Source organism: Doryrhamphus excisus, linkage group LG6 (genome assembly GCF_037039965.1).
Source record: "Doryrhamphus excisus strain RoL-2023G ecotype Guam linkage group LG6, RoL_Dexc_Guam_v1.1, whole genome shotgun sequence".
NCBI classification, from domain to species: domain Eukaryota; kingdom Metazoa; phylum Chordata; class Actinopteri; order Syngnathiformes; family Syngnathidae; genus Doryrhamphus; species Doryrhamphus excisus.
In genome coordinates this window covers 23,273,007-23,286,451 of record NC_136362.1, presented here as the reverse complement: position 1 = coordinate 23,286,451, position 13,445 = coordinate 23,273,007, and the positions used below count along the sequence as shown (strand labels likewise).

At 42.0% G+C, this 13,445-nt stretch overlaps 1 protein-coding gene across 1 annotated transcript in view; it reads right to left on the bottom strand.

Annotated features, from left to right (window-relative positions):
- LOC131138875 (potassium/sodium hyperpolarization-activated cyclic nucleotide-gated channel 3-like) overlaps positions 1–13,445 on the bottom strand; it is a 33,163-nt gene that overhangs the window by 5,944 nt on the left and 13,774 nt on the right. The window contains exons 2-7 of the mRNA XM_058088195.2: positions 10,387–10,810; positions 8,815–8,976; positions 8,518–8,736; positions 5,790–5,936; positions 4,051–4,291; positions 1,228–1,392 (exon numbers count right to left, since the gene is read on the bottom strand). Coding sequence (XP_057944178.2) covers positions 1,228–1,392; positions 4,051–4,291; positions 5,790–5,936; positions 8,518–8,736; positions 8,815–8,976; positions 10,387–10,810 — 1,358 coding nt within the window. The remainder of the gene's footprint in view (positions 1–1,227; positions 1,393–4,050; positions 4,292–5,789; positions 5,937–8,517; positions 8,737–8,814; positions 8,977–10,386; positions 10,811–13,445) is intronic.

Genomic DNA, 13,445 nt, shown 5'->3' with positions numbered 1-13,445 from the left:
TGGAATAACTCCGTATTGCCAGTTTTTCTTTAGTCCAGTCTTGAAATTTAGTTTGAATCAAAAACAAACTTTGCTTAGTCCAGTGCCGATTGCTGGCCTCCATTTTTAAAACTGAAGAACGTCTGGATCTGCGTGTTACGTCATATCTGAGTATGCTCTGAAAGAACGCACCCGGGATCAATTTAAACAGGAAAAGATCACATTCAATCTTGCTAATATTTTATAATTAAACTCAGGACATGTTTTATATAGATATATATTTTCTTTTTTAATAAAACTGCACTTGTGAATGGCGTATAGAAGGGTTTAGATTCTGTTCCACAGATGGCGCTAATGCATACGAAAGCTGCTTGCCAACCGCCAATAAACAACAGAAGAAGAAAAACACCACGAGGAAGAACGCACCCTGACAACTTTCCGATTGAGTGGGTACAAGATACCTCAATCGGATTGGTTAAAGGAATATTCCATCCCTGTTCAATTCTTTCCGTTTGAGCAAATAAACCAAAGTGAACTGGAATATTTGGGTCCATGTATACTATTGACATAATGGCTATTGACATCATATTTGCAAATGATGATTAATAAATGTGTGCCGCGGCACAGTGGTTGAAAATCACTGTTTTAATGCATGCACAAACGTCCAAGCGCACACAATTCCGTTCAAAATGTTCATGGTGTTATATTTGTAAATAAATGGTTATTTTCATGTAAAACAAACATTTTTTGTGTTGTTTATGTTGTAGCATCATTTTTAGACTTTTTGGCTAAATTTGTATCAAAGTGAAAATAATGCACACAAAAAGCCTTTTTTCTGCCTTTTTTGAGATCTGATATTTTGCTGAAACTTACCTATGCTCTGCTGCTGATGACTAAAGAATCGTAGAAACAAACTTTTTTCTGAACATTCTAACATGTAATGTCCCTCTGATGTACTCCTTCTTGATCCTATCCATCCTGGTCACTCTCAATGTGAACCTCAGCATCCTCATCTCTGCTACCTCCAGTCGTGCTTCCTGTCTCTAGACCAAACAACATGGCTGGTCTCACCACACTTTTGTATACCTTTCCTTTCATTTGAGCTGAAACTCTTGTATCACACATCACGCCTGACACTTTTCTCCTCCCGTATTCAACAGAAGCCAAAGATCAGCGTGTGGTCTGCAGGACCATTACATCTAATAAAAGGATTCAACGGGCCACCTTATCTTAGCCCAAGGGTCTCACCAATGCGATCGAGCCGGTCCAGGGCCACGGTCTCGAAGGCCCTCCTCATCATGGGATACTCCTCCAGCACCTCATTAAAGTTGTCCACAGAAAGAGAGTAGAGACGACAGTAGTTGTCAGCTCGAACGCTAGCGGTCCTTCTGCCTCGCGTCAGGAGGCAAATCTCTGAAGCAAGAGAGGAAGAAGAATTATGAATACGACTTTTTACATGTACCCCATTTAGAACGTCTTAGATTGATGGTATAAAAATCAGTCAGTATGTATTTGTATACACGTTGTCCACAACAATGTTGTGGTGCAACGCAAGGTGGCGTAGTGTATTTTGGTCATTTCGGCTGCACCAAAATGGGTGTGGCGGCGCACCAGGGGAGGTGTCCAGTGGTTTATATCGTTGTAGGAGTTCTTTAAGATATACTGGTGCCTGTACTGCGTTTAGCCAGTGTAGTACGGCTAATATGGGTTAGGGTTAGGGTTAGATATGATCTCTTCTTCTGGTTCCGTTTAAGGACATTTTGGACTAAATGGAAGATTTTTAAAAAATGAACCTAGCATACACGGGGAGAACATGCAAACTCCACACAAAGATGCCTGAAGGGGGAATTGAACCTGGTTTCCTAGCTGTGTGGCCTGCGCGCTTTTAAAAATATAATAAATGATGATGTCTATTAGGCGTGCTCCAATCAACTGGCCACCGATAAAAGTGAAAAAGTACAGTATCGAGAGGAATATAAGTCTTGGCTTCAACATTGAGATGCGATCCCAGGATGCAGAGAGCAGGAGACCCGATGCAGGTTTCCTTTTGAATAATTATGGCTAATATGCAGTCACCAGATGCCAGAAAAGACAATTGCAGTATCATGGCAAGCTCCAAGAAACAATGCAATGACAGACTAAGATGCATGCACCTGAACTACTCAGAAAAAACAGGAAGCGCTACCACAATAAGGGCATAAAACAGGAACTAAGGCATAAAAAAAATCAGGCATCTCTGTGTGGAGTTTGCATGTTCTTCTTCTTCTCTGGTTTCCTCCCACATTCCAAAAGCAAAATGATTCCAGTTGTGTTAGATGATGAAACATGAAAAGAGCGATGCCTCTGAACTCCACAGATGGAGCACTTAATGCAATTTCTGCAGCTTACAGTTTGTCCTGACCTAATCTGCCGTGCCAGATCAGAAAAATTAAATAATGCGGCATTTAAAAAAAATAAAAAGTAGACATATTTTGGAGGGCAGACATATTGAGGATATAGACGCAAACACGAGGTCTCTCACGCTCTCACTTTGCTGTCCTGTTTATTGATTTAATCTAATGACGGTCACATGACCACGTGGGACTGCTGACAAATTTATCACCCAAACTAGTTTTCTCCTCCTCGCATGTTGTCACGTCAAAACAATCATCCATCTCGACAAATTACCTGAGCGATGAATTAAATTTCACTCCAAGAAAATACTACATTTCCGCTCCAAATATTGAGGAGAAAAACTCGGAGATAGAATCAAAGCTGAAATAATATCAGGCCCTCTTCGTCCCGACCCCTTTTAAGGAGATGATGTGGACGTGCTGCAATGGTGTGTGGGAAGTTAATCTGCTGAGTGCCTGAGCAAAATAAATCTAAACAAGGCAAACTATTACCATTTCTTCACATCAGCACAAACTGAACTGCTGCCGGCGGATGCCTGATGTTGGCAGACCCAAATGTTCTCATGCACCCAATAACTACAGCTAACTCATATAGAAGACACAATGTCGTCTCGTGGACTATGTTGATATGCTAAATACATTTAATCGAGTTCGAAATTTAATGATCACCCCAGGAGGTTGGACACAATAAATTATTAAGTGACTCACATGTGTTTCACTCCTCTGTAAGCGTTTTTATATCCTTGTTAAAACATATTGTTGCTATCTTTTCTTTTAACGTTCCTTTAAACATTTAGTAACTTATTCTGCTGATCCAATTTAGATTCATTTATTCAGCTTGTCCAGAAGTCCAACTTCTTCCTTTGGCCTTTTGGGTGCAGAACGTTTCATCAACATTGTGGGTTTTGTCGGGGAGAAAACGTGCAAACATGCAGATTTTCAGCTAACTCATATGGAAAACACAAGTCATCTCATGGACTACGTTGATATGCTAGATAAATGTAATCGAGTTCGAATTTTAATGGTCAACGCAGGAGGTTGGACACAAGAAATTATTAAGTGACTCACACGTGTTTCACTCCTCTGTAAGCGTTTTTATATCCTTGTTAAAACATATTGTTGCTATCTTTTCTTTTAACGTTCGTTTAAACGTTTAGTAACTTATTCTGCTGATCCAATTTAGATTTACTTCTTGTGTGATGGTTGGCTTCCTTTCGCCTTTTGGGTGCAGAACGTTTCATCAACATTGTGGGTTTTGTCGGGGGGAAAACGTGCAAACATGCAGATTTCAGAGTGTCTGCAAGCTGTTTGCCAGCGACCACACAACTGGAGACACGGCAGTGTGGCATGAATGAGATTGATTGACAATGGTCTACAGCCTATCAGGACGCAGACGGCAATGGGCAGGTTCTCCCTTAGCCAATCATGATACAGAACACAATGCACGTTCATCCGGGCCGGTACTACATTGGGGCAAGGGAAGACAACGCCCCCCCAAATAAGGCTTATAGGGCTTGTACCCCCCAAATAAACATTTTACAAGTGAAAACTGTATGACTGTATAAACCCCCTAAACATAAAGTTGATGTTTGCTTCTGACAACTTTCTGTCAAGGCAAATAAAATGTTTTTTTTAAATGTGTTTTTGACCAATAAAGCGACTACTCACGGCACCTCACCTCCAAAATAAGAGCCATCCGACAGCTTGGTGTCTTTGCTGCTTTTGGTGAGAACACTGACAACGCCGTGTTGGATGAAGTACATTTTCTTGCCGATGGTTCCTTCCCTGATGATGTAGTCTCCTGGCTGGAAGACCTCAAAGCGCAGTTTGGTCAGCATGGAGGTGACAAAGTTGGGATCGGCATTGGCGAACAGAGGCATGGAGGCGACTAGCTTGCGGCAGTTAAAGTTGATGATCTCCTGAAAGAGACACAATTTCAGTTGCGCTCTGTTAATGAGGCCTTTGTACAGTCAACAACTCATCAGATTACATGACAATAAACATACACAGATTAAGGAGCCCCCGGGTGGGGGCATGGAAAACATTGAAGGATGCATTTTTGCGTGAGCTGGCAAAAGTATTCACATTAAGAGCATTGTGGTTGCTTCCGTATTCTGAGTTTGCGGTTGAAACTTTTAATTGGTTGAGTTTCCGATATGAATGTTCACGCTTAGGACAGGCCGTGCCACAATGATAGAAGGGACTAATCAATGTGTTTCCTTTCCAGTAAGAGTACTCATAGAGATGTTTCCATTAACACGGGTTCCGACCGGATGTTAGCATTTTAGTTTCAAGATGAACCAAATAACCAAAAATGCTGTCTAAAAAATGCTGTCTAAGGATTACAATGATATTTTTATTATTATTATTTTTTACCAATGATTAATCACCAGTTTCAACTGAATTAATCATGATGAATCAACATTTGTACTGATGTCTGAAAAATGTTTTTTTATTTTTTTTTACTAATGATTAATCACCAGTTTCAACTGAATTAATCACAATTAATCAACATTGTACTGTTGTCTGAAAAATGTTTTTTAATTTTTTAACCAATGATTAATCACCAGTTTCAACTCAATTAATCATGATTAATCAACATTTGTACTGTTGTCTGAAAAATGATTTTTTAATTTTTTTACCAATGATTAATCACCAGTTTCAACTGAATTAATCATGATTCATCAACATTTGTACTGATGTCTGGAAAATGTCAATTTTTACGGCATTTCATTGAGGGACATATAGATGGATGACATATATTTGTGCGTATTAAAAGTTCCAAATGAACTGAAAATGAAAATCAAGCTAAAAGATGCCACACGTGTCTTAAAGATTTATTGATGTACTCAACACTAGTTTCTTTAATAGTAGCAGAACATTTGAATCACACTTTAACAGTGAGATGTGGCTTGCTGTGAGGCAGATGCCATTTTCATGATGTTTTTTCACAGCCCTACTTCATACCTCTACATTAGTGCAGCAAGGGGTGCACAAATTCTGAAGATGGAATAAAATGATGTACTTCCACATGATTTTTTGCTATGTGGACGCAAGCTATGACGGTAAGCGTGTCCTGTAGCTTCACATTGTTTTGCGAGAGCTTGCAAAACTAAAGTTTTGTGTTATCTCACAAACGTGCTGCGTGATCTTGCACCATGCCCCCCCCCCCCCCCCAGATTATGTGGAGGCCATTTACAACTACTATCATCATTCATATTAAGACAGCAATCACATTCAAAGTAAATCATTCATCAATGTTATTTTTTGCACCCTTTTTTGGAGAAAATGATAAGAAAAGACGAGACCGTATCACAAAGTGTCCACATAGTGACAGCGGTGGTTACATTTAATGTGATTGCATTTGCCATCCCATTAACATATTTATGAGCCACTGCAAAGCAGATTACTTCTGACCTCCCTCAGTGGCTCATTCAGCTCCTCCAAAATGCTCTCCTCATCAAACATCTTGCCCTGGTAGCGGTGTTCGTAGTAGTCGTGGATCCTCTGCCGCATGTCCGCCGGGAGCTTGTGGAAGGACATGTACTGCTCCACCTGTTTGTACTGTGACCACAATGGAAATAAGAAAAGAAAAGCACTTACAATGTAACATGATGCACGGGCAATGAAAGGCAAAATGCCATGTCATGTCATGTCAAACGTAATATATTAATCTGTTTGATGTGTGGGCTCAGGGGCTCACTATAATGTGCCTCATTATGTTAGCACTCAACTGTCGGGCCATCTGTGAAAGCTGTCCACGGTGTAGGTTTGGGCCATCTGACAAATACAGTTGTGCTCTGCGGGCTGCGGCTAATGCTATTAACTGCTGTGTCCTTCAGCATGTACTCCAGCAGCAAAGCATCGTTAATAGACAGTGGACGCAAACGATGTTTGTTTTTGTCCCGCTGGAAGTCTCTATTTATGTTATATTGTTCCAAGGAATTGTGATGATATTCCACACTGGTCACAAGCTGTCTGTGATATTACGCTAATGTTGGGTGAGACACACAAGCACCAGACTTGACGGCCGGAAAACAACAGGCTCTTATTGCTCCCCGCCAATGAGTAATGGAGATGATAAAAATGTCCATTTTTGACACACAGCTCACTCCACCCTCCAAACCATCCTGCTAGCTTTTATATGTCATAATAACGAGAGTACATCATATCACCAAGTAATCAACTTTGATTTCCCAAGCATATTTAACATTGGAATGTTCGTAATTGGAATGCCAAGACCTTTTTCATTCATTCAACTAACAACATAATCAATTAAACCAGGGGTCTCAAACACGCGGCCAATGGGCCAAATGTGTCCCACAGGACACGAGTTTGAGGCCCCTGCCTTGATATGAAAGTTTAATGTTAGTGCGGCCCACGCAAGTTTGATATGGATGCTGTATGGTATCATGTACCCAAAAAAAAATGATCACGTTTGATTAATGTTCATGTTAAAGGTTAAATAACTGTTAATAGTTATCCTCCCTATCCGTGTGGAAGTGGTAAGTTTTTGGCTATTTAAGTTTAAAGGAAATAACTTGAAGGCTACAGTTTAGGTCGCTAGCTCTCTAGTTTGCGAGTTAGCATGTGTCTCAAGACCCTGCAGTTGCGCAATATGTTGTAAATAAAAAGAGTATAAATGTGACTATAGTCGTGTTTTGTCATGTCTACAGGGCTCTAATAATGCTTTGTTCATTTTAATCTGAAAAAAATCATTTGTCTACCCACCAACTATATGCGGTTTCTTAAGTTATTAAGTTATTATTTGACGTTTTATTATTATTATTCTTATATTTATTTATTTATTACTGATTGATTTTCTTTATTCTTGATTTGTTTATTTATTTTTCATCTTATTTTGTGTAGAAAAATAATAGATAGATATTTGAGAACAGTGGAATGTTTTATCAGAGCTTTTCTTGTAGAAAATTGCCAATGCCCACAGACACACACAGAGTGAATACTCATGTCATCCAGCCTGTGTGGTACAAAGAGACACAATTGATCAAGCCGGCATAATTGTCTTTTTTCATCGTTAATCGATTAATCAATTTATGGATTATCATGACAGGCCTACCCACACTTATTAAACACACATCCAATATCCAATAGTAGCTAGGGTGTGTTCTCCAGTCGCCGAATCAAGTGCAACATTTCCACAATTGACGTAAATCTCCCTAGCTGCTCCTCCCACAGGGAGGAGACCAGACCAGTTGAGAAACATAGTCCTGGGTCTTCCCGGAGGCCTTCTACTGGTCCCTCACAGACACATTAGCAACAATCATTGCGTGGCATTGCACCTTTAATATCAGCTGTGCACTCATGGTCGCCTCTACATTTACTATCAATAGTTCATGTCTTTGACCTAAAAGGGGCTGCATGGTGGTTGAGTGGTTAGCGCTAGGGGAACCGGGTTCAATTCCACTCTCGGCCATCTCTGTGTGGAGTTTGCATGTTCTCCCCGTGCATGCGTGGGTTTTCTCCAGGTACTCCGGTTTCCTCCCACGTTCCAAAAACATGCTAGGTTAATTGGCTAATTCCAAATTGTCCATAGGTATGAATGTGAGTGTGAATGGTTGTTTGTCTTTATGTGCCCTGTGATTGGCTGGACACCAGTCCAGGGTGTACCCCGCCATTCGCCCGAAGACAGCTGGGATAGGCTCCAGCACCCCCGCAACAGTATCACTCGGATACTGTGAACATCCAGCAGCAACACAACATTTTGGCCTGACTACTATTTTGATTAAAATTATACTGAACCAGGGCTGCACAGCGGTCGGGTGGTTAGCACACAGGCTTCACAGCTAGGAGACCAGGGTTCAATTCCACCCTCGGCCATCTCTGTGTGGAGTTTGCATGTTCTCCCCGTGCATGCGTGGGTTTTCTCCGGGTACTCCGGTTTCCTCCCACATTCCAGAAACATGCTAGGTTAATTGGCTAATTCCAAATTGTCCATAGGTATGAATGTGAGTGTGAATGGTTGTTTGTCTATATGTGCCCTTTGATTGGCTGGCCACCAGTCCAGGGTGTACCCCGCCTCTCGCCGCAATACAGCTGGGATGGGCTCCAGCATGCGCGCGACCCTCGTGAGGATAAGCAGTAGAAAATGAACGAATTAATGACCTAAAAGGTGGTTAATTACCTTTTCCTGGTATTGCCTCCTGGAGGAGTCCAGAGACTGAATGAGAGCGGTGGCATGGCCCACAAACATGGCGAAGCAGGTGGCCCCCACGATCATGCTGAGGATGGTGAGCCACACGTCGGCCATGCCGATGGGTGGGTAGAGCCCGTAGCCGATGCACAGCATGTGGCTCATGGCTTTGAAGAGGGCGTAGGAGTATTGCTGACCCCACGTGTCGTTCTGCGGGGGCAAGCCAGCACATCAGTGTGAAAATATCAAATCGGCAGTTTTTTGTTTTTTTTTATGAAAACCACATACCACCATCTTATTTCGTGTGACCCAGCAATCGGGAGGGAAGTCTTGCAGCATCGGAACCAGGAACTGCAGACAGCCGTCCCAGTGACACAGCAGCAGCATCATACCAATCAGGTTCATGATACGCACCATGGCGCTGGCCAGGTCATAGGTCATATGGAAAACCTGACACACACACACACAGATTATCAGCATTAATGGAAGTGAAGAAAGGACATGAATATCTCTTAGCGAATAAATCTATGAAATTTGAATTCTCACTCATGCAATCAGAGGATTTGCAAAATGGTGTTTGTCCTGATCTGATGGTTGCTGGGGTCCTTTACCAGACCATAGTGCTCTTAATCTTCTACAGCAAACAAAAGGCTATCAAGTTGTTGCGTAATAACCTGTAAGCAATATTAATCAGATCATGCAGACATCAATATTAACACTCATACGTGTTGATAATTCTAAAAGTACAATGGAACACAACTGTTATGATTTTTGGTCCAGCTGTGCTATATATTTTTTACGACGATATTATTTTGTTTACACAAATAGACGAGATAAACTAGCCTTGTGTCTTTTCGAACACAGAACCAGCAAAACGCTCACTTACTTGAAAACGCTAAAACAACATCAAAAGTCATCCAGCCTGAGTCGCACATACTGTAGCACTAGCATGCTCTGCTAAAGTAAGCTAGCCCGGCTAGCTTATGTTCACGCTGTGTAAGAGAGGAGTTTTTCGCCAATTTTTTCCGGGTTAGTTTTACATTAGGCCATCGTTTCAACATGTTTAGTTCGGGAATTAGCATTAATTACATCATATTGTATCACTTTCCATGAGATTCTGTGTTTTAAGCTCGCTCTCTTCCAACTCTGACTGAACGAACGGGTCAAAAGAGCTAGTTATTTTTTGTGAACGGAACAAAATACCCGTTCAGTCGCAAATGCTTTTTTTTGATTGGCTGGAGAGTCAGAATCTTATCGTATCGCCATGCCTCGCTCTGTGGGTGGGTGAGGACCGAGACCGAGAGATTGACCGACACTGTCGGTGACCTCGTTCATTTCATTTACAAAAAAAACTCGTTTTTTTGACCAGTTCGCTCATGACCGACACACCACTAGTCATCACGTGTTGTTGCGCTGTTGAGTCGGATCGAACGTGAACACGAGTGAACGGACCAACGACCAATTGACTGAAATGACCCAAATGAACTGAACTTTTTACTGAATAAACCGGAATGATCCGGTTTTGGACTTCTTCTACACATCAAACCGCTGTCCACAAAAAACAGATGAATGGATGGACCCACCTAGCATGCTAGTTCATTGGTGTGGTGCTGTTTATGTTTTGATTTGTGCCGTGAGTAATGACTCTGGTCTGAATCGTCATCAGATGGTCTGAATTAGCTAGAATTTGGTACACAAATAATTGGTACACATGGTCAAATCCTAATTTTTTTAAGAGCTACACTTAAATTGAAATTGACAAACATGGAGATTAAAAAAATGATCAGCACCACATCTGTCTGGAGAAAAAAACAATATTGTACATTTCTAATAAATACATTTGATTTTTGTCATTTGTACCTCCTCCCACTGGTGGATGTAGCGGATGAGTCTGGAGAGGCGCAGCAGGCGCAGCAGACTGAGGATTTTGGTGAAGCGCACAATTCTCAGGGCTCGGGCCGTTTTATAAAAATCCGAGTCGATGCGAGTCTCCACGATGAGAAATATGTAGTCCACGGGTATGGAGGAGATGAAATCCACCACAAACCAACTCTTCAGGTACTTGATCTTGATTTGCTGAGGGTCCAGGATGATCTCGGTGTTGTCCTCCTTGACGATGCCCGTGCGAAAGTTGAGGACCAGGTCCATAAGGAAGAAAGTGTCCGAGACCACGTTAAAGACAATCCAGGGTGGCGTGTGCTCGTCTTTGAAGAAGGTGATCCCCACAGGGATGATGATGAGGTTTCCCACCATCAGAAGCAGCATGGTCAGATCCCAGTAGAACCTAATAGACACACATATAGCATAGTTCCAGTACAGCACACCATCATGCGTTTTTGCAAATGTTGATCTGAAATCAGAGGAGAACGTCCACATCAAACGAGCGGGGGAGTTTGGAGGGGGAGGCTGAGTGAAATAGACATGAAATGAGCATCTTCTTTACTGGAGAAGACGGATGCCACACGCCTAGAAAAGCTGGTGGCGAAGGCAGGCTCTGTCATTGGCTGAGGAGGCTCCTTTCCATCATGGACACCCAGCATCATCGCCCAACAGAAAAGCAGTTTCAGCGGCAGATTACTATCACTGCCGTGCTCCACCCAAAGACAGAGCAGCTCATCCTCCCCCAGGCCACGCAGCTTTTCAACACAACAGAGGGGGAGAGGGGGACAAAAACACACACGGGACTGAATTTATGACCTTATTATGCATTATTATTATTTCTCGTTTAATATTGCAGTGCAAATTTGATTTGTTCCAAATGCATTTTCTTTGTTCTTCCATCTCACCGATGGGTACATGATGGACAGTTGTAGGAAGTAGAAGGTCATGTGACTGCCGATTGTCCTTTCTCCAGGGAGAACATTGAAGACGTCTACCTACTTGGAACCATGATACCATGTCTGGTGCCTCTTTGGATTATGCACTGCCTTGGTGTATTCGTATTCGCAGAATTCGTAAGACGGAAACAGCGGTTCAACGCACCCCAGCAGCTGTCCGTCATGATCGATATGGTGGCTAAAGCCGTTAGCACTGGGACTGTGACTATGAATCACAACAAGGATACCATCTTGGAGAAGCTTTGGGCTTTGCAAAGGAAGATTGATCGATTGGGAGACCAGAATGGACAAAACGAGTAGCCTGGTTGCTTGCGCTAAACCAAACCATGTACTTCATCTGGATTTCAGCTGACCCGACAAACGGCGAACCAAAGTCGTGTTGTGACAACAACTTCTCCCAAAAGACGCTCTGACCCTCCATTATTTCTTCATGGACACGTGTTTGTTTCTCCTGTCTGGGCTCATCCACAGACGTCTCCGTGGCAACTGCTGTTTTATTGCAATGACACCCTGCGAACTGAGCTCCAGGATTGGGCACCTAACGTGGGGAACTCCTTCATAAGGAGTTTAGTTTGGAATTTTTCTCCCCCTCCGTCATTGCCCAATCATCCTGTCCTGTCCACCCCTTCGCTCGCCGCATATTATGTTGTATATGTATAACGGATGATTGCACAATTTCGCTTGTACTTCTGTATGAGTGGCAATATCAATAAAGGGCCATCTCTATCTCTAAGTGATGAACTTCATTATGACGTTTTTACAGAGATGCTGAAAATGTGAGTTCCTCTTGGAGATCAATAAAGTATCTATCCAGCTACCTTCTCCCCATATACTGAAACAATGAACTCATTCGATACGAAATATGTATTTAGACCTTTTCTTCACTTCAGAACAAGCCATAAACACATCCACAAGTGTGGTGTGCAGAAGGTTACACATTGTTGGGAAATTGTAACGTACCAACATAGTTTAGTTGAAAATGTCAACAGACAATGCGTGTGAATTCTGAAAACCCAAATGAAAAGGTGCGGAAATAGAAATTTACACTGAACTGTTTGGAAGCTGAAGTTGGACTGAAATGCTGTGGAAATGAACGTAGAATGAAAGGAAGAGTAAATTCCTACTATGAGCTAAAATTGAACCAACCATTTTTAGGTTTGGATCCAAGTACTTTAACAGCTGTGCTATACAACCTTTACTAAGTTGCCAGAACTGGGGTAGCAGTAGCCCAAAGTCAGCTGGGATCGACTTCTACTGGGATGTACATGTATTTAGTTTTTTTGTCATTCTATATACATCAGTAAATGCACAGTGTGTATTTAAATACAATATGTGTATTTACTTACGCTCTTCTATTTATCTGACCCCATGACCATAGTTTGTAACCATCTGCCATTTGACGACCCTGCACAACCTGAAGCCCCAATGAAAAAGCACCCCAGATCATGATGGACCTCCTCCACCGTGCCGCATAGAAAACATGTCAGGTGGGATCTCCTTGTCATGCCAGTAACGTCGGAAGCCATCTGGACCGTCGAGGTTACATTTTTTCTCATCAGGGAATAAAAGTGTTCCCACCTTCCAAGGTCACATGTTTGATGATCCTGCAAAGTCTAAACGGCCACTTTTGTGGCATTGAAGGAGACGAGGTCTTTGAATTGTTTTTTATTTGTTTTGGAAACCCTTTGTTTTTGAAACATTCTCCACACACACAACACACTTCAGTGGCCGTCCTTCAAAATAAAAGCGACGTTTGAGAGTGAGAGTGTCATAAAAATATCTTCCATATGCAGTTGGAATTTCCTTCATCACAAGCACAGGCATTACGGTTTGTTGAAGATATAGTAGCAATGTGTGCAGACGCTGACATCCCATTAAAAAGTTAGCCAGATTGTTACCAATAAATCAATGTGCTTTACAATTTGAGTCCAGTATAATTCATCATATGGCTCTGATGAATTACAATTTTGTATCACTTTATATTCATATCGTGATACAAGGCTGCATGGCGTTTGAGTGGTTAGCGCACAGGCCACACAGCTAGGGGGCCTGGGTTTGATTCCCCCCTCGGGTATTTCTGTG